The following is a 22,242-nucleotide window of genomic DNA, read 5'->3' as shown; positions in this document are numbered from 1 at the left end:
AGTGCCACTTCCGGCTTTTTTTCTTTTTGCTTATGTGGTGCTAAGGAATCGAACCCAGGGCTTCAGGCATGCAAGGCAAGCGCTCTACCACTGAGCCACCTTCCCAGCCCCAACTACCCTAACTTTTTGAGGTACAGTTACTCTGTAGCCCAGACTGGATTTGAACTCAAGATCCTCCTGCCTCATTTTCCCCACTGGTGGGATTATAGACACATCTTATAAGCCTCATGAATTTAATGAAATTCTCTTTTTTGTATCTATCTCTTGTGTTCTTTATCCAGAAGAACATTGCCACACACTTTTCTGTCAGATTTGACACCTTGATATGCTTCATTTCTCCCTGCATACAAATAAATTGCTGAATTCTGTTGTTTCTATTTTCCAATTCTCACTGTAACAACCTTCATTCAGGTCATTATTATTTTCTGCATAGGCTATTATTTCATGTCTTAATTGCTTGCTGTTAGTCATGGGTTTCTAATCTATTCTTCCCAAAATACATTCTTAAAAATATTCAATGGGAGCTTGGTGCCAGTGGCTCATACCTGTAATCCTAGCTTCTAACAAAAAAAAAAAAAAGAAAAAAAATTCAGTAGGAATGAGGAGAGGGATGGGTGACCTGCAGATCCCTCTCAGGCTGGCAGAGGGTGTGGACCATGCTGAGCAGCGCATGCCACACACTGGCCTCAGTCCCAAGGTGCCTACATGCCAGTGGATTGTGGCCTACAGCAGATAAAGGCCAGAGGTCTAAGGGCTGCCCCATATCTTTGACCCAGGTCTGCTGGAGTTCCTGGTGTTCCCCCCCCCCTCAAAAAACTGATCTGATAGGAAACATTAACAAATGAATTGATTAATGAAGACTTGGGAACAGCCCATCCAACTACTGATGGAATTCCTAATTTGATACTCCAGGCAGCCACAAGAAAAAAAGAAATGGAATAGCACTAGACCAGAATTTAAAACACCACCATATATATTTATATATATTTATATATATATATATATACATGTATAATTACATGTTCCGAATACTATATACCTTTTGAAACAGGGTGTTGGAGGCTTAGGTGAGGAGAATGTTTGTGTCTTTGCTCACCTTGATTATTTGCCTTCTACTAATCTCTTTAGCAGGACTATTCTGCTCTATGTCTGTGAAAGATGACTTCCCTCAGGGTTGCACCAACACTACCAGCCTCTGCTTTTACAGTCTGCTCTTGACCATCACCATAGCAGTCTACATGTTCCTCTTCTTTGGGATCTAGATGGGCATTAAGTTCTTTGGCATAATTAGTGTAACCAGACAGGATGGTAGACATATTAATGATGTCCTACGTGTGTAGCCCTGAAAATGCAACTGAATGGAAATATTTGATGTCTATTTGGTTTGAAAGAAAGCTGCTTTGCCTCATGTCTCTCAGGCTTAGGCCTCTGGGGGGCTTAGGCTTCAGCTTCTTTGGGCTTTAGTTCTGCCCTCATTATTTTTGGAAGTTTCTAACTTAATTGTTGAATACAGAAACATTTCAGGAAAATGTCCTGATGGAGAGGAGCACCACCATTCATCATCTAAGTATTCAAATAAAAGTTAGTCCCTTGGAGTTTTATGTGTTTAACTTCAAGGTACATGGTAAAGTCACATGTTAAGATGACTCAGATGATCCCAGAGGCATAGCTGTAGTGAAATACATTATAACTAATGGGACATAAAACTGTCTTAAGTTGGGCTGGGCATTGGTGGCTCACGCTTGTAATCCTAGCTACTTAGGAGGCTGAAATCTGAGGATCATGGTTTAAAGCCAGCCCCGGCAGGAAAGTCGATGAGACTATTATCTCCAATTAACCACCAGAAAACCGGAAGTGGCACTGTGGCTAAGTGGTAGAGGGCTCACCTTGAGCTGAAGAGATGAGGGACAGGGCCCAGACAGAGTTCAGCCTACCACCAAAACAACAACAACAACAAAAAATCCTACCAAAAAACAAAAACAACAAACAAACAACATTGTCTGAATTGGAAACTGGAAAGTTCATGAATTTACAGAAAATCTGAGTTTGTAAAACTTGTGTTTCTTTGGTATCAAATGCTCATATTACAAATAATAAGATGCTATTTCCCACAAAAAAAATGCAGTGGGTCCTCACTAATTAGAAAATAAAAATCTCCTCTCAGCTCAACTACTATTTTCCTGACAAATAATCCTGTGCTTAGCCTACAGCTGAAGAGCTGAGGGACAGCACCCAGGCCCAGAGTTCAGGCCCCATGACCAACAAAAAACAAAACAAAACAAAACATCAACAACAAAAAGTTCTGATAGAAGAAAAATTGTTCTCATTCCACCCCATTTTATTAAGTACAAAATTGTAGAACACTATTAGTATCCCCAACATCTATTAAAGGCATTCAAATATTTGCTAAATAAGTATCAGTAGCAAATATTTAACTTTAACTTTATATTATATATTCATAAATATTGACTGATAACACCTCATGAAAATTATCTGACCTTCAATATTTCAAAACACTGACTTACTTGTATGTAAATCAAGTTACTGGAATCTCTTTTGCAGACTTTTTTTTTTTTTGCAACTTTTCTTTCTGGTTATATAATTTGACTTTTTATTTTATATCACTTTTGAGATTTCTGCTGTTCCAAGTTATAATCTATTTTGTCATTTTTTTTTTGGAAGGAACCTCTGCTCATCCCTCTACTACCAATGCTATACAAAATGCAATGGCATAGTAAAATTTTATTTATTTATTTATTTATTTATTCATACTAGTCCTGGGATTTTGCTCCTGAGCCTCTGTGTTCAAGGCTAGTACTCTACCACTTGAGCCACAGCGTCATGTCTGGCTTTTTCTGAGTAGTTTATTGGAGATACAAGTCTCATGGACTTTCCTGCCTGGGCTGGCTTTGAACTGTGATCCTCAGATCCCAGCTTCCTGAGTAGCTAGGATTACAGGTATGAGTATCTGGTGCCTAGCTTAAATTTTTTATTTTAAAAGTTAAAAAGAGGAAGTGTTGATATGGCTCAAGTGGTACAGTGCTAGCCTTGAGAGGCTCAGGGACAGCACTCAGGCCCTGAGTTCAAGCCCTACAACTAAAAAAAAAAAAAAAAAATGTTAAAAAAGATTTTAAATGGTCGGGCGTGGCGGCTCATGCCTCTAATCCTAGCTACTCAGAAGGCAGAGATCGAGGATTGCAGTCCAAAGCCAGCCCAGGTAGGAAAGACCATGAGACTCTTATCTCCAATAAACCACCAGAAAACCAGAAATGGAGCTGCGGCTCAAGTGGTTGAGCACTTGCCTTGAGCTGAAGAGCTCAGGGATAGCACCCAGGCAGAGTTAAAACCTCACGACTGAAAAAAAAAGAAAAGATTTTAAGTATGACTTTAATTTAAAAATTTTATTAAACTTTTATTATGTTACTTTTTCTGAGACAGAGCCTTGCTATAGCCTAAGCTGGCCTTAAACTAGCAATCATCCTGCTGTCCCTCCTGAGTGGTAGAATTACAAGCACTCACTATTCATCCTGGCTTGCATTTTTTGAGGAATGGAAAAGTTCTTTCTCATACAAAGTATTGTTTGTGGAATATTGTAGATTTTGTTTCCTGTTGAGAAAAATTAAGGAAGTTTCTATTCCTAGAAAAGACAGAATTTCATTTTCTATACTAAAATTTTAGCCAGAGCATTTTGGAAGTGATAAATTAACTAGAGTACTCCTTTAATTGTTTGATGTTATATAAACCACAGTTTGAGTACATTTGAGAGATAGTATCTTAACTTTTCTTAGTTACAATAATAAATTTTACTTTTGTGTCAGTCATGGGCTTGAACTCTGGGCCTAAGTGCTAGCTCTGAAATTTTTTTTTCTTCGGTCGATCATGGGGCTTGAACTTTGGGCTTGGGCGATGTTCCTAGGCTCTTCAGCTCAAGGCGAGCACTCTACTGCTTGAGCCACAGCGCCACTTCCGGTTTTCTAGTGGTTTATTGGAGATAACAGTCTCACAGACTTTCCTGCTCGGGCTGGCTTTGAACCATCATCCTCAGATCTCAGCTTCCTGAGTAGCTAGGATTACAGGTGTGTAAGCCACCAGTGCCTGGCTCTGATTTTTTTTTTTTTTCTCAGGGCTAGCGCTCTACACCATTGGAGTCACAGCTCTACTTTCAGCTTTTTGGTGGTTAATTGGAGAGAGATAAAAGTATCACAGACTTCTCTGCCTAGGCTGGCTTTGAACTGCAACCCTCAGATCTCAAATTCCTGAGTAGCTAAAATTACAGGCATGACCCATTGGTGCCTGGCTAATATTTACTTTAAAGGTTATTGGATTTAATACCAGCATCCTTCAGGGATACAGGTTTTATGATATCTCAAGGAACTCTGAAACAAGAATCTTCTGAAAATTACTTTTAGAGTGGACTTCCAGGGTGAATGGAAAGGGGTGAAAGAAGTACTTTATATGCATGTATGAAAATAAAAATAATAAAGCCCATTAAAAATTGCTTAAAAGACTAAGAGGGTTCATAAGGAATACCAGGGATGAATAAAAGTACCGTATTGCATATATGAAACTATCACAATAATCAAAAAGATGAAAAAGAAAAAAGATACAAATAATAACTCCCCCAACCATTAATATAAATGAAAAAATGGACTTTAGTAGCCATTTGAGTTTTCTTGAAATTGAATTGTTCAGAATAAAAAACTTGATGTAAAAAACTTAGTATATCAGCTAGTTACTTCTAACCACAAATATAAATAACTACTTGTAAGGGAGTCAGTTATCTCACACTTATTTACTTTTATTTAATAATGTTTTTGGTGGTATTGGGATTTGAGTGGGCTGCTGTGCTTGCTAGGCAAATGCTTTATCACTTGATCCACACTTTAGCATCAGTTATTTTAATATGAAAAATATATTCAATTATGTCAAGTTCAAGAGACAATTATTATACACAAAAAAGGAAATGTTAGTATTATAGCATTTCATCATAGTAACATGTAAAGCCTAAATGTTTAAATTCTTTGATAAAGTACTTCAAATTATTTCTGTTGTTTATATTCAGCATTTTCTTTATCACATTTTACTAAAACATTAATTCCTTAACAATTAGACTTTGCAAACATGTTTAACTTTAGATTTAATTTTACCTTTGCTTTTTTTGTTTTTTTGGTCCGTCATGGGGCCTCAACTCTAGGCCTGGGCACTGTCCCTTGGCTCTTCAGCTCAAGGCTAGTGCTCTACCACTGGAGCCACAGCACCACTTCTGGCTTTTTTTCCCTGCTTATGTGGTTCTGAGGAATCTAACCCAGGTCCTCATGCATGTGAGGCAAGCACTCTACCACTGAGCCACCTTCCCAGCCCCCTTTACCTTTGCTTTTAATCACTGTTTTATTACTTACTTGTTCTAATGTATCCTCCAAACCTATTTTTTTATTTAGAGCTTTATTAATCTCTTCTTCATTTTCATTCAGGAGTTCCTTTAGAGGTGCCTATAAAGTACATAGAAATGTAGGTGATACATGATGTTTAATTACAATTTGTCTACTGAGGAGGTATTCTCACATAGTGATACAAGTCAGTTTTAGGAATAAAAGCAAAGCTATGACATTTAAAAACTTGATATGTTATTGGTAATAGTTTATTAAAAAAATGTTTCCTAGGACTGAACTCAAGGCCTTGTGCTTGCAAATCTGGCCCTGTACTATTTGAGCCTTCAGGCCCTTTTTCTACTGGTTATTTTCAAGGTAGGGCCCCAGACTTCATGCTCAAGCTAGGGTGGGCTATCATATCTACTGCCAAAAAGAAGGAAAAGAAAAGAGGTTCCGTGCTTCATTTCTTTGTTTAGTCTGGAGTAATGGAAATAGTGAAGTTTGGATGTTTACAGATACTAATAGTTTAATTTACTTACGTAAACTTGAGCTCTGTATTTAACAAGGCAGTTGGCACCAGCTTCAGGATTAAATTTAATTTCAAAGTCATAACCTCTGGAATTCTCAGCACCTTTAGGGATAAGTTTTAATTTTCTGGCCAATTTGTGATACTCTGCTAACTGTGTTTCAATCTGGTAAGGAGAGAATACAAAAAGATATGTTAAAAATAATACATTTATTAAAAATAACCCATTCAATGTAATTTTCAGTTAGCATTTCTGCAATTTTATATAAAATTTTATGCCTATTTAATCTTCTGTGTAGTCTAATTGTAAATGTTAACTATCTTACCACAATTATTAAATAAAAAAAATTAAATTGAAAAAAATTCAAAGACTTCAAGAAATCATGTGCAACACTGACTGTCCTATATTTAACGTGTTTTAATAGAAGCAGGTTTTTCTTTTCTTCTCTACTACTTCCATTTCCCTCTCTCCCTCCCTCCCTTCTTTTCTTTCTTTCCAGTACTGTGGTTTGAACACTGGGCCTGGTATGTGCTAGGCAAGTCCTTTACCATTGTGTTATGCTCCTAGCTCTTTTTTCTTTTTAATTTAATGAAAATAGCTCATGCACTTTATGTGCCTAATGCAGGGAGGGCAGACATATGACAGATGTGTCTCTTTTCTTTGTTTTTGTTTTTTTTGGCGGTTGTAGGGCTTGAACTCTGGGCCTGGGTGCTGTGCACTCTTCAGCTCAAGGTGAGTGCTCTACCGCCTGAGCCACAGCGCCACTTCCGGTTTTCTAGTGGAGATAAGTCTCATGGACTTTCCTGCCCAGGCTGGCTTTGAACCGATATCCTCAGATCTCAGCCTCCTGAGTAGCTAGGATTACAGGCATGAGCCACCGGCACCCGGCCCTGACAGATGTGTCTCTAGATTTTCCTTTCCAGTTAACACAGTCAAACTTATCACATTAGTCCCCTATGAACTGAGATGTAGTTCAATGTCTAGATGGTTACTACCAAGTTCACATATGAATGTAAATTAATCCAGAAACAAAGACGACAGATGACATGTTCAATAAAAAAATGACTCAAATGAACACTTATGTCCAGTTGCCATTCTTTCACCCTTTTCTTAGCCAACTCGCAGGCAACATAGAACTCTAAGCTGTCTTCATACTGTCTATCACCCTGCTCTGACCCATCTCCAAGCCACTGTCTCTGTGCTGGCCATATATTTTTTTTTTCGGTTGTGGGTCTTGAACTCTGGGCTGGGCGCTGTTCTTGAGCTCTTCAGCTCAAGGCTAGTGTTTTTACTACTTGAGCCATGACACTACTACAGGCTTTTTCTATTTTTATGTGGTACTGAGGAATCAAACGCAGGGCCTTATGCATGCGAGGCAAATACTCTCCCACCCACTGAGCCACCTTCCCAGCCGCTGGCCAGATTTTTTAAATTCTTACAGAATAATTAATACTTTAGGATGACTAATTTTATCTATCTATCTATCTATCTATCTATCTATCTATCTATCTATCTATCTATCTATCTATCTATCTATCTAATCTATCTCTTTCTCACATAGTGTTTGGCAGACAAGGTATCCTGAAATAATTAATTTCAGACTCATCAATTTAGTTAAACCATACTTCATTTCCTAAAGGAGGGAATGGTGGATATGAGATTGGATGGCATGCTAAGATGCAAGGTGGGTAGTAGCAAATCCAGAACTAAAACTCAGGGTTATCAAATTCTAGAATCAAAGATTTTGGGCTTACCACCATTGTCTATTTCTTACCTTGGATACTCTCAGTATCGCTCTATCACTGAGCTATGTACTCCTATAAATGTATAGTTTTTTCCTTCCTTGATACATGGAGACAAAGCTTACCCAGAAAAGAAGAGGAATGTAGATAGCTAAAGTAAAAGACAAATTATAGCCAAACACGGCAAGGAAAGGAGGTAATGTTTACTGCTTATACTGAACATGTTTCATATTATCAACTATGTTTATGAGGACTAGCAGAAGAGGTTGGACTGGCATGGAAAACAAAGGAGTGAATACTGTCACGATAGATTATCTGCAACTATGAAAACAGAACAAGCAAATCTGTTGGGCATGTAATTTTTTTGGATAGGGGAGTAGGGAGTACGATGATCAAAGGATGAGATTGATTGGAATACAGGTAAACATATGTGGAGATATAACAATGAAATTCCTCTCCCCTGATATAACTACTATAAGCTAAAAGATAAATGCTTGCTAAACTTAAAAAAAGAGAGTCAGATATGTATGTATACTATAGGCTTTTAATAATATAAAATAGTTAAGCCCTGAATGATTAAAAAATTATTTTTGTATTATGGCTATAATATAGTTTATAATGATGTCAGAACAGAAAACTAGTATTACCTTCTTAGGCTAACACTGTTGCTGTCTGAAGAATTTTTATTATTTTAACAATGATAAATATATGCAATAACTACCGGGCTAAGAAAAAGTGCTGGAGGTAATAACAGAAAATCATTACTTTTGAGCAAAAGTTAGAGGCTAAATTTTTCTCAATTAAGTTTAGGTCTTAACAACTACATTTACCAGTAAACAAATGTTACAATTAAAAATACAAAGATGAAAAATTTACCCTAAAACTTAATCCTGAAATTTTCTTTTCCTTTTTTTTTTGGTCGGTTGTGAGAACTAAACTCTGGGCTTGGGCACTGTCCCTCAGCTCTTCAGCTCAAGGCTAGTGCTCTACCACTGGAGCCACAGCCCCACTTCCGGCTTTTTCTGCTTGTGTTGCTGAGGAATTGAACCCAGGGCCTCATGCATGCAAGGCATGCACTCTACTACTAAGCCACCTTCCTAGCCTCAATCCTGAATTTTCTAATATATGTTTTTTTAAAAGAAGTATTAAAAAAATGACTTTTAAAATCACACTTTTTTTTGGTACATGAACTTGAACTCAAGGGCCATGCATTCTTAGCTTTTTGTGCTCAAGGAAAGTACTCTACCACACCACTACATCTGGCTTTTTGTTGGTTAATTGGAGATCAGAGTCTCAAGATTGAACTCTGGGCTTGGGCATAGTCCTTGAGCTCTTCAGCTCAAGGCAAGCACTCTACAGTGCCACTTCCTACTGTTCTCTTTTTCTTTCCTTCATCCATTCATTTTTTTTTTTTTGGTTGGTCATGGGGCTTGAACTCTGGGCCTGGGTGCTATCCCTCAGCTCTTCAGCTCAAGGCGAGCGCTCTACCACTTGAGCTACAGCGCCACTTCCGGTTTTCTGTTGGTTTATTGGAGATAAGAGTTTCAAGGACTTTCCTGCCCAGGCTGGCTTTGAACTGTGATCCTCAGATCTCAGCCTCCTGAGTAGCTAGGATTATAGGCGTGAGCCACTGGCGCCTGGCTTCATTCATTTTTTTGAGATATTATTATGTAGTCTAGGATGCCTTTTGAGTGCAGATATTTCAGTCATGTGGCACTGTGTGCTCTAGAAAAGTATTAACTATGTGCCAGATAGGTACTTTTTCCTTTTTTTTTTTTGTCGGTTATAGGGCTTGAACGCTAGGCTTGGGTGCTATCCTTCAGCTCTTCAGCTCAAGGCAAGTGCTCTTCCGCTTGAGCCACAGTGCTACTTCTGTTTTTTTTTCTAATGGTTTATTGGAGATAAGAGTCTCATGGACTTTCCTGCCTGGGCTAGCTTTGAACAGTGATCCTCAGATCTCAGCCTCCTGAGTAGCTAGGATTATAGACATGAGCCATCAGTGCCCAGCCTTTTTTGTTTTTTAAAAAGCTGTGGTGCTAGGGATTAAACCTGTGGTGGTAGGGAGCTTTGTGAATACACAGCAAATTCATTGAACTATATTCCTAACCCTCTTTGTTCCCATTTAATAAGCTACATTTAAAAATATGAGTGAGGAGTATATATATATATATTAAGGTACTAGTAGAGAATATCTATAAAATACAAGAAAAGTGAGAATAAACTTCAATTGTCTGGAAATACATATGGTCAAAATATGTGTTTTATCAACATTGTTGGCTAACAAGTTAAAGTACTATCTATAAATAAAATTACATTTAATAATTTGGTTCTTCGTGTTTTTTTTTCTTTCATGGAACTGGGGTTTGGAGTCAGGGCCTTGTATTTGCTAAGCAGACCATTCTAATAGTTGAGCCACATTGCCAGCCATATGTTTTCATTATTTTATTTGCTGGTCCTAGGACTTGAACTCAGGGCCGGGATGCTGTTCATAAGTTTTTTGTTTTTTTTTTTGGGTCCGGTCATGGGGCCTGAACTCTAGGCCTGGGCGCTGTCCCTCAGCTCTTCAGCTCAAGGCTAGTGCTCTACCACTTGAGCCAGAGCACCACTTCTGGCTTTTTGTTTTTGCTTATGTGGTGCTGAGGAATCGAACCCAGGGCCTCTGGCATGCAAGGCATGCGCTCTACCACTGAGCCACCTTCCCAGCCCCGTGTTCATAAGTTTTGTACTCAGGGTAGTGCTTACACTTGAGCCATAGTGTCACTTCTGGCATTTTCTGAGTATTTTATTGGAGATAAGAGTCTCATGGAATTTCCTGACTGGGCTGGCTCCTAATAGCGATCCTCAGATCTCAACTTCCTGAGTAACTGGGCGTACAGGTCTGAGCCACAGCATCTGGCTATTTTGTTTTTAAGCTTAAGTCTAGGTGCAAATCTACAGTAGTCTAGTATGTTTTCTCTTGGATGCCCTATGAATACAATATATTCATTTCTGTTTCTGATTTCTTCCTTTTCTTTCATTCTTAGGTGAGTGTTACTCCTCCTGGCCAACTTTCCTTCTATCTCATTTACTGTACCATAAAGTAGTCAGAATAGTTTTTAAAATCATCATTAGCAATACATACCTAAATCCATCTTATAGTTTCTCACTAGATTATTAACACTTAACATTCTATGCAACTGTATCATTCCCTTCCAACATTTTTTCACGTTGCCAAATACCATCTTTCTGAAATGTGATCACATCTGTTCATAAATTTTAGAAATTTTCACAATAAACTTCTGTCTCATCTGTGCTAGTCTTTGGAGTCTCATTTCCTGCTGTATATGCTCAAGCCCTTATTATTAAGCTTCATGAAAGATTACACATTAGGCTGTATACTCTGAGCTTCCCCATATATTCCTTGTTTTTTTTTGTTTCTGTTTTGCTAGTCCTTCTTCCCTTGCCATGCTAACTCTTCCTGTCTTTTCCAATTTAGTTCCAGGTTGCATCTCCTTAAGGAGGCTTTTTCTAAGAATGTATTCATTTCCACATGCCATGTTCACTAAATCTGGGTTAGGTATACTAGATGCTGTATGTAAATATCTATGATTATCTGTATGGTAGAGTATACAAACAAGGTTGGAAGTTTCCTGACAGGAAAGTCTGTCTTGTTATCCATATTTCCCATATATATGCAAAGTGGCACATTGTGGGTGTGACAAACATGTCTGAGTGGTGAAGAGATATAAGAGGAGAGGACCATTTCCTCTTTCAGAAAAGGAGATGGGGTTTATGAAAATTATTTTGATGACCTTTTTGTTTTTGCTTATTTTTTAGTTTATTGTTATAAATTGCAATCTACCTTTTGCTTGAGAGAAACTGGGGTGTTACTGAATTGGCATAAAGGGATCAGTGTGTTTTAGTCATGCTATATGACAATGCTAACAGGCTATATAAACTTTAGAATTTATTGTATATACTGAATTCTTGGTTGGAATACACCTTTACAAAGTTCAGCTTTGATGTACTGCCCTTCGCGAAATGGTACGACTTACTGTCTCTTTGCCCCTGGCATATTTTAGCTCCTCATTCCATAATTGCTGTTGTTCAGCCTCTAGCTCTTTGGTCAATTTATTAATGGTCTGCTGCAGTTCATTTTTTTCATGATTTATTCTCTCGATGTCGGCAACTGAGTACTTCTGGTTATCAACAATATTCTGTAGTCGAGCATTCTCCTGCTTTATTGCTTCACATTCTAGTTCTGTAATGGAAAAAGCAGATTTTATTTTCTTCTGTTTCTACAAAGAAACTAATGTCATTATTTAATAAAGTTAATATCTAAATACTCAAATTACACCCATTTTTGGGGTAGGGAATAATCCTTCTTGATGCTATTTTGCTAATATTCTTGAAGATAATACTTATGTATTAGCCTACTATGGTTTTCAGAAAACACTATATGAAAAAAAATGATTCCCATTTGTACTGATTGAAATTAAGAATCCTGATATTAAAGGACAAGCTGGGTGCTGGTGACTCATGCCTGTAATCCTAACTACTCAGGAGGTTGAGACTTGAGGATCACAGTTCAGTCAACCCAGGAAAGTCAGTTAGACTCTCTCTCTCTCTCTCTCTCTCTCTTGCCAGTCCTGGGCTTCAACTCAGGGCCTAGGCACTGTCATTGAGCTTCTATTTTGCTCAAGGCTAGCACCCTACCACTTGAGCCACAGCACTACTTCAAGCCTTTTCTGTTTATGTGATACTGAGGAATGAACCCAGGGCTTCATGCATGTAAGGCAAGCACTCTACCACTAAGCCACATTCCCAGCCCAGTGAGACTCTTTTTTTTGGGTGGGATCATCAGTCATGGAGCTTGAACTCTGGGCCTGCTCTTCAGCAAAAAGCTAGCGCTCTACCACTTTAGCCACAGCACCCAATTTCAGTGTTCTGGTGGTTAAATGGAGATAAGAGTCTTTCAGACTTTTCTTCCTGGGCTAGCTTTGAACCGCGATCCTCAGGTCTCAGCTTCCTTAGTAGCAAGAATTATAGGCGTGAATCACTGGTGCCTGGCTTCATGAGACTTTTTTTTTTGGGTCCGGTCATGGGGCCTGAACTCTGGGCTTGGGCACTGTCCCTCAGCGCTTCAGCTCAAGGCTAGCGCTCTACCACTTGAGCCACAGCGCCACTTCCGGCTCTTTTCTTTTTGCTTATGTGGTGCTGAGGATTCGAACCCAGGGCCTCATGCATGCAAGGCAAGCACTCTACCACTGAGCCAACTTCCCAGTCCCTTCATGAGACTCTTATCTCCAACTAACCAGAACACTGAAACTGGTACTGTGTCTCAAAGTGGCAGAATGCTAGCCTTGAGCAAAAAGCTCAGGGATAATGCCTATGCCCTGAGTTCAAGCCCCACAACTAACAACAACAACAAAAGGGACAGATATTCACTTTATTCATTTAAGTGTTTTCTTTTAAATATTCCTATACAATTTTCTGAGTAATTCAGAATTATAGTTTTCCATAAGATAAAAATATTAAAATAAACCAGTGTTTTTTTTTTTTGGAGGGGGGGTCCGGTCGTGGGGCCTGAACTCTGGACCTGGGTGCTGTCCCTTAGCTCTTCAGCTCAAGGCTAGCTCTACTACTTGAGCCACAGCACCACTTCCGGCTTTTTTCTTTTTGCTTATGTGGTGCTGAGGAATCAAACCCAGGGCCTCAGGCATGCAAGGCAAGCGCTCTACCACTGAGCCACCTTCCCAGCCCCAATAAACCAATTTTTAGTGATTAACTGTACTGGCTAGTATCTTGCTGTGTCTATTTATCAAATGTGTTTTTCCAATTCATGACTCATATAGAATATGATAGTACTTTTATAGTAGTTGGGATAAATGAATGAGGATGCCCAGTTGAGTAAAGAAAATCATCCTGAGTGCTAAGAGAATCATTATGTTGGCTTTGACATACCTATTTGCAGAACAGTAATGGGAAAGCTTCACAGGTGAGCTTAAAATAAAAAATAAAGTTATAAGGTCCCAAATTCAATTCCAATCCCAAAGTATGGGAAAAAGAAAAAGAAAAGACAAAAGAATCAGTAGATTTAAGCAAAAAAAAAAAATTAGATATCTGCACAAAAACTCACAGCATATACCTATAGTTACATTCTATCTTATTAATTCTTAGCTAAAATTACTTTAAATAACCAAGAAATTTAAAATACTCATAGTATCAAAACATACTTGGTTAACAGTTATAAATATTACTCTACTCAGTTTGCAGCAAATTATTCATAAGAATAAATAAGAAGCATGATATTTGTAAAAAGAAGATAAAGTACCAATGTCAAAAATACTGATTTTTGTTGTTTTTAATGTGATTTTTGTTTCTTTTGCATTCTCCCCCCCATGATTTATCCCCTGTTGTCACTATATTTGATTTTGGTATGCTGGGTATTGTATATACATTTATCTAATTAGTGAAGGGAAGGAGAACAACAAAATGGTGAGACAAAGGACAAAGGGTGAACCAACGCAACAGCAATACTCACAAGACACTATGTTGGAAATGATCTGTACAATTGGGGGGGCAAGTTGGGGGAAGGAAAGTGGGAGAAAAATGAGGGAGGGGGTAACAAGTTTGACAAGAAATGTACTCACTACGTTACTTATGTAACTGTAACCCCTCTGTACAATAAAATTTAAAAATATATTGATTTAATTACATTAGAAACAAAGTTAGAAATGAGCATATAGTTCCCTGTCATGATACAGAACAAGCAAAGGACATGACTAGGGACCAGGCTAAATGTACAATATTTAAAGAGTTCCTTTACAGCAAATCACAAACATACATGTGAGTCAGGCATGATAGCTCAGCACTCTTATACTCCCAGCTACCTGGGAGGCAGAGATCAAGAGGATTGGGAGTCAAGGCCAGCCTAGGCAAAAAGTTCACCAGACATTATTTTAATCAATAGTTGGGCATGGTAGCACATGACTGTCATTCCAGCTATGCAGGAAGCTGACAATGGGAGGATGAGGTCCAGGTTGGCCTATGCTGAAAGACCTTATCTCAAAAACAACTATAGCAAAAAGGGTTGGTGTCATAGCTCAAGTAGTAGAGTGTCTGCCTAGCAATTGAAAGCCCTGAGGTAAAATCCTAGTACTACAAACAGAAAACAAACCAGAATTCCCCAGCACTACATAAGCAAAAAGAAAAAAGCCGGAAGTGGCACTGTGGTTCAAGTGGTAGAGCACTAGCCTTGAGCTGAAGAGCTGAGGGACAGCGCACAGGCCCAGAGTTCAGGCCCCACGACTGGACCCAAACAAAAAACAAAAAACAAAAAAACAAAAAAACAAAAAACAAGCCAGAAGAAAACAACATAAAACATAACAAACCTAATTTGGCAAATACTCCAGGATAAGGACAGATGAGGAATACTAAAAAAAAACTTAAGAGTTCAAACAAACATTTTAAAGATCATCTACACATATCCTACAAGATAGACATAACCTTTAAAAACCTAAAAGAATAAAACACAAACAGACTCCAGGAAAATTGAAGTTTTCAACTATAGCCCAGTATCGTGTCATTTCAGACATGTCCCTTTGCTTCTTGAAGTTATACAGCAATCATATGTGCCACAACAAATTCCAGGGATGAAGAACGAAGACTGAGAGGTGTTTAGTAAGACATAGGATGTAGGCACAGTTTCTTTTCTTTTTTCTTTTTTTTTTCCTGTTGGTTATGGGGCTTGAACTCCAGGCCTGGGTGCTGTCCCTCAGCTCTTCAGCTCAAGGCTAGTGCCTACTACTTTAGTCACAGTGCTACTTCCAGTTTTCCTGATGGTTTTTTGGAGATAAGAGTCTCATGGAGTTTCCTGCCCCTGCTGGCTTTGAACTGTGATCCTCAAATCTCTACCTTCTGAGTAGCTAGGATTAGAGGCATGAGCTACCAGTATCCAGTGGGCAGTTTCTTTAGTTGTGATTTGGTTGTAAGAAATGTAGTATTTAGGCTGCGTACTGGAGTCTCCTATCGGTAATCTTATCTACTTAGCAGGCTGAGATCCAAGAATCTTAATTCGAAGCCAGCAGGGGCAGTAGACCAAGAAACTCTTGAACTAATCAGCAAAAAGCCAGAAGTGGAGGTGGTAGCTTGAGTGGTAGAGCATTGTCTTTGAGTATTAAAGCTAATCAAGAGCAAGAAACTCTGAGGTTAAGCTCCAGTACTTACATACATGAAAAACTGTAGTACTTGTACTTTTTCATCTTATTTTCAGTTTATGTACACAGCTGCTTAGATGGTTAAGATATTGATAGCACACTGAGATAGGAAGAAATTAAGAATCTGGGTTTTTAATTACAAATAGTCTGTATATTTATATAAAACATTTATGAGGAAGTGGCTCTGTGGCTCAAGTGGTAGAGTGCTAGCCTTGAGCTGAAGAGCTGAGGGACAGTGCCCAGGCCCAGAGTTCAAGCCCTATGACCAAAAAAAAAAAAAAAAGGGTATCGTTGGCTCATGCCTGTAGTCCTAGCTACTCAGGAGTCTGAGATCTGATAATTGCAGTTTGAAGCCATCTCAGGAAGAAAAGTCCCTGTGAGACTCTTATCTCTAATAAACTACTTGGAAAAAGCTGGAAATGGCACAGTGGCTCATGTGATAGAGCTCTAGCCTTGAGCAAAAGCAGGTCAGGGACAACAGCGCCCAGTCCCTGATTTCAAGCCCCCAAACGAGCAAAAACAAAAAAACAAAAAAAATATAGAATATACTTATAGTGTTCTTAGGGTAGATCTCTGTGAGCCATGTACGTGAAAACATGTTAGAAGGTATAGTAGGCTGAATAATGTTTACCCAAATAAATGAAATCTGAAAGTCTAAAACTTACAAATACTACATTAAAAAAAATGTGTCTTTTCAGATGTGTCTTTTCAGAATGCTGTGAGAAGATAATCCTAGACTGTTTAAGTGAGCCATAAACATCACCATAAGTGTCCTTGTAATGCAGAGGGAAAATTTAAATCCATAGAAAGGGGAAGCTAGTCCTGTATAGTAGTACTCACTCTTAATCCCAATACCTGGGAGGCAGAAGCAGCAGGACTGAGTTTGGGGCCGTCTAGGCTAACAGCAAGTGAGGAGGGAAGGATAGGAAGAGGGAAAAAGAGACAGACACATACATAGTCAATGTGAAGATGGAGGCATAGATTGGAGCAAGGTGAAATGCTATCAAGCACCAGAAGCTAAAAGAAGCAAATATTTCTCCTGAGTCCCTGGGGAGTCTTGGATCTTGGTTGTTTGTTTGTTTGTTTTTGGGTCCGGTCATGGGGCCTGAATTCTGGACCTGGGCGCTGTCCCTCAGCTCTTCAGCTCAAGGCTAGCGCTCTACCACTTGAGCCACAGCTCCACTTCCGGCTTTTTTCTTTTTGCTTATGTGGTGCTGAGGAATCGAACCCAGGGCCTCAGGCATGCAAGGCAAGCACTCTACCACTGAGCCACCTTCCCAGCCCTGAATCTTGGATTTTGGACTTACAGAAGCTATAACTAAGAGAACAAATTTCTATTTTTTGAGCCACTAACTTTGTAATGAATTGTTATAGCAGCCTCAGGAAATTAATAAAGAAGGCAATGAAACTTACTTGGTAGCCTGCTATAGAAATTTATTACAGAAGGTAAAAAAAGATATGGATAACACAGTTATTTGTACATGAAACAAACATACAAACGTTCATGTTAGTCGGAGTGATGGCTTTATAGCATTAGGTACTTACCGACTCTAGCAATTTCTTCATCAAGACCACTTAATTTCTGGTCCAGAATGGCTGAGTGAGATTCCAAGTTGGACATATATGCCTGATATTTTTGAACATCTGCTTGTAAGGAAGTTTTCAGTTTCCTCAATGACTCTAGACGATTCTTTAAGAGAAAAGCTTATCAATTTATTCTCATCAATGATCCTTCCACATTTTATTTTAAAAGAAAGCAATAATCATTCAAAGTTATCTTAGAAAATGCAAAATTATCAGTTTCTTTTCATTTTATTATTATTTTTAATTTATTATTATTATTTTAATATTTTTATTATCATTTTATTATTATTACCCAGATTTTCAAAATCAGCTTGCAAAGAAAACAAAACAAAAAACAAGGGCCATAGTAAAAAACATATCTAAATAAAAAAATTTGTATTCTTGCTTAGATTGTAGAAAATATTTAGTCTATAGTATCTTTATATAAGCTATTTTATTACCATTCCTTTTTCAGTAACTCCAAAACTCAGGGTTTCTCTGGTTGAGACAATAGTGTTCCCTAGAGGGACATACCTTGGGGACCTTGTTCAGAAGATACTTTTGGTCTTATGTAAATAGGTAGAAAGCTTTCATCATATTCTGAGCACCATTAGTCCAAAACCGAGGGGCCACAAGGGAAAACACAGCTCTACAGATACCAAACATGTTTTCACTAGGAAGTCTATCTTACTTTAAAAAAATAACAACAACAAACTTTTAGGAAGCTTACTTTTTTAGAGCATTTAAAAACTTTTAAAAAGACAGGCAGTACTCTCTATGGAGACCTGCGTCAAAGAGCTGCTAAGTTAGTATGTAAGTATTTTTACTCACCGGCTCCTTCTCTCGTTCTTGTTCCAATCTTGCAATCTGTTCATTCAGTGCTTTGTTTTTTGCTGCTAATGATTCCAACTTGGAAGCGTCCACATTATATAAATTCTCTGGAGACAAAATTCAAAAGCTTCATAAGCATCAGCCTACAACATTTTTCTCTACATTTTCACCATTGCTTGTTCCCTCAATTCCTTCTGATCTCTGCTCAAAATACTATTAATAAATACTATTCTATATAAAACAGCAAAATTCTCCCCTTGGCTCCATTGTAGTTACTAGTTGCCTCTCACTGGCTGACTTTTCTTCAAAGTACCTTTTATCATTGGACGTGTGTGAGCTGGTCCTGGGGCTTGAACTTGGCCTAGGCATTGTCCCAGATTTTGCTCAAGATTAGTGTTCTATCACTTGAGCCACAGCTCCACTTTCAGCTTTTTGTAGTTAACTGGAGTTAAAGAGTCTCATGAACTTTCCTACCCAGGGTGGCTTCTAACTGTGATCCTTAGATCCCAGCCTCCTGAGTAGGTAAGATTACCACTGGAGCCAGGCAGAGTCAAAGATTTTTTACTTCTCATTCCTTATTTGGTGCATAAATAGTGGCTAGTACATAGGTATACAATAAAAATTTGGTCGAATGAACGAGTGTATTCATATTTTGGCATTTAACAGAAATATTAAATAGATCACTAAATATTTTCTGAATTGTTATTTTAAAACAAAGCATTACTTATCTTGCCCCCTTTCTCATGTGTACAAGGTGAAACTATTTTAGTTATTCTTCAGAAAAATTAAGAGTAACATAAGAAGTGGCGCTGTGGCTCAAAATGGTAGAGCACTAGCGTTGAGCTCAAGAGCTCAGGCCCAGAGTTCAAGCCCCATAACCACCACCCCCACTAACAAAAGTAAGAGTAACATAAGAGTAATGTTTTTCATACTCAGGAGAGCATAGGGGATACTATCTTTTTGTACCATGACTGATACCACTGACTTTGGAGGAGTGACTCACACATCTTACAATATTCTACCCACCTGTCTAACATTTATGTATAATAATTTTATTAGTATAACAAACTACAAAATAATACCCTGGGTCATTTTAGAGTTAGCTGGCAAAAATTGAATGCCACTAAATAATATCTTATTTAAAATAATTTATTTGGAAATATAATGGCCTGAAATTTTTGAAAAAAGACCTAGGTCTTTTGGTGTTTTAATTTCTCAAACAATAAAGCAAGGACACAACAGGGACATTGTCTCCCAAGAGAAATAACATTTGCTAATTATCTTCAATGCTCCCAGTAGTACACTTGGTATTTTATTCCACTGCCATCTCATCCAGTAAAGCTTTATCAGAGAGGTTGTTGTTAAGGTCATATAAAGGTGATGACTTAGGGCTGGAAAGCTGGCTCAGTGGTAGAGTGCTTGCCTTGCATGCATGAGGCCCTGGGTTCGATTCCTCGGCACCACATAAGCAAAAAGAAAAAAGCTGGAACTGGCGCTGTAGCTCAAGTGGTAGAGCGCTAGCCTTGAGCTGAAGAGTTGAGGGATAGTGCCCAGGCCCAGAGTTCTGCCCCACGACTGGACCCCAAAAAACAAAAACAAAAAAACCCAAAAAGCAAAAGGTGATGACTTAGATCTGTCTCCAATACCAGCATTCTGTCTATTGTTTCTACCAGAAAAACAACCAAGATGAAAATCTTTTAGTATGCGCAATACATTCAATATTCAGAGTAGCTATTACAAACATCAGAAAGGCCACATAAACTACCACTTTAAATGACTAAAGACAAGCACATTGGGACCAAGAATACTTACTCATCTTTGACTGTAACTCTGCATTCTTGTCTTCAAAGCTATCAGCACCAGTCATAAAACTCTCATAGCATTTTATGGTGTAGTCCAAAAACAACTGGTTAGGTTAAACAGATTTAAAAGAGACATGATTCTATATTTAGTTTGTTTCATTTTTTAAAAATGAAAATTAAATGAAAATCAAGGCAGGAATAGTGAATAATACATAAATTCTTATGAATCAGAGACATAAATCTATACTATTAATTATGCCAGACAGACCTAACTCAGTCTGCTATTTCTAAAATATGAATAATGGGGATAAAATAATTTAAATTTAGATACAAGTGATAACAGTAAATAAGCTACACTTCCAGAATTTGAGCTCAGACAAAGTTTATCAATGTGGTTCAACATAATATGCACAAACTTTAGAGAAATAATTTAAGAAATTGTTTATAAAAAATACATATGGCTGGACAACAATGGCTCACGTCTGAAATTCTAGCTACTCGTTATAATGTCTGAGATTTGAGGATCTCGAAGCCAGTCCAGGCAGGAAACTCTGTGAGACTCCAACCAACTACTCAAAAAAGCCAGAAGTGGCACTGTGGCTTAATTGGTAGAGTGCTAGCCTGGAGCACAAAGAGGCTCAGGGACAGGCCCAGGCCCAGAGTTCAAGCCCCAGGACAGGCAAAACAAACAACCAACCAAACAGATTGATCATCTAAATCCACTTAAAGTGTGACAAGGCATAATCATGAAAACCAAAATATAATTAACTAAAGGTTGTAACTACATTTTAAGTTCAGGCTAAAAAGTTAGATACATAGAAGTTTACACAGTAGAACATTAGAATATTTTTTTTTTTTTTTTTTTTTTTTTTTTGTTGGTCGTGGGGCTTGAACTCTGGGCCTGGGTGCTGTCCCTCAGCTCTTCAGCTCAAGGTGAGCGCTCTACCACTTGAGCTACAGCGCCACTTCCCGTTTTCTGGTGGTTTATTGGAGATAGGAGTCTCACGGTCTCTCCTGCCCGGGCTGGCTTTGAACCGCGATCCTCAGATCTCAGCCTCCTGAGTAGCTAGGATTACAGGCGTGAGCCACCAGCGCCCGGCGTTAGAATATTTTTTTTTAAATTTAATTTTATTTTATTTGTGAACATACTGTACAGAGGAGTTACAATTACGTGGGCAGGATAATGCGTACATTTCTTACCAAGCATTGCAGCCTCCTCCTTGAACATTAGAATATTTTATTCAAAAGAAAATAATACTGCATTTTGCAATCATGAGGTATTTTGGTCCCTGAGAATGCAGATTTTATTAGGAGATAGGGATGGCTGATCAGAATTTTCCATAGCCTACATAAAGTAAATATCTCCAAAGACAAACCAATTTCCTTTGCTCCAATTCTACACTTACTAAGTAACATTTTATTACTTTGTTGATGAAGAAGGGAGTTCCCTAAGTAGGCAGTATGAGTATTTCTTTTTTTTGTAATGGGGCTTGAATTCTGGGTCTGGGCATTGTCCTGGAGCTCTTCAGCTCAAGGTGAGCACTCTACCACTTGAAGCATAGTGTGCCAATTAACTGGTGGTTAATTGGAGATAAGAGTCTCATGGACTTTCCTGCCCATGATCCTCAGATTTCAGCCTCCAGAGTAGCTAGGATTACAGGAGTGAGCCACGGGGGCCCAGCAGTATGAGACCAGAAAGATGTATTACTGGTGAACTTGTGAATTGCTGGACAGCTCTGGGCTTATAGATGAAAAAAATTACGTTTGCAAGCCAAAACGCTGCGTATTCGAATCTGGGGAAGATGTGTAGCTCTCTACAGTCAAAAACAGCACTGTATATGGTTTTCAAAGTGCTCTTCTACATGTTATTTGAAATAAGAACTTAGATGAGTGAAATAAGAACTTAGATGGGAAGAAAAACATTATAACTGCTAGGATGAATGTCCTCCTAAAGGTTAAAGATGAATTTAATCATTAATAAATGGTCTGGGGGCTGGGAAGGTAGCTCAGTGGTAGAGTAGCTTTCCTGCATGCATGAGGCCCTGGGTTTGATTCCTTAGAACCGCATAAGCAGAAAAAGCCAGAAGTGGTGCTGTGGCTCAAGTGGTAAAGCGCTAGCTTTGAGCTGAAGAGCTGAGGGAGAGCGCCCAGGCCCAGAGTTCAGGCCCTATAATCGACAAAAAAACAAACAAATAAACAAAGATGGGTCT

General features: G+C 38.4%; 1 protein-coding gene across 1 annotated transcript in view; it reads right to left on the bottom strand.

Moving 5' to 3' along the window:
* Positions 1-22,242, bottom strand: part of Ndc80 (NDC80 kinetochore complex component) — a 50,006-nt gene that overhangs the window by 8,911 nt on the left and 18,853 nt on the right. Inside the window, exons 8-13 of the mRNA XM_070028664.1 lie at positions 20,043-20,136; positions 18,231-18,337; positions 17,382-17,526; positions 11,673-11,878; positions 5,909-6,061; positions 5,400-5,489 (exon numbers count right to left, since the gene is read on the bottom strand). Coding sequence (XP_069884765.1) covers positions 5,400-5,489; positions 5,909-6,061; positions 11,673-11,878; positions 17,382-17,526; positions 18,231-18,337; positions 20,043-20,136 — 795 coding nt within the window. The remainder of the gene's footprint in view (positions 1-5,399; positions 5,490-5,908; positions 6,062-11,672; positions 11,879-17,381; positions 17,527-18,230; positions 18,338-20,042; positions 20,137-22,242) is intronic.

The sequence above is a fragment of the Dipodomys merriami genome, unplaced genomic scaffold (assembly GCF_024711535.1).
Source record: "Dipodomys merriami isolate MVZ:Mamm:240054 unplaced genomic scaffold, mDipMer1.0.p SCAF_2, whole genome shotgun sequence".
Taxonomy (NCBI): domain Eukaryota; kingdom Metazoa; phylum Chordata; class Mammalia; order Rodentia; family Heteromyidae; genus Dipodomys; species Dipodomys merriami.
Note: the sequence above shows the minus strand (reverse complement) of the source record. Positions and strands in the feature narration are given on the sequence as shown.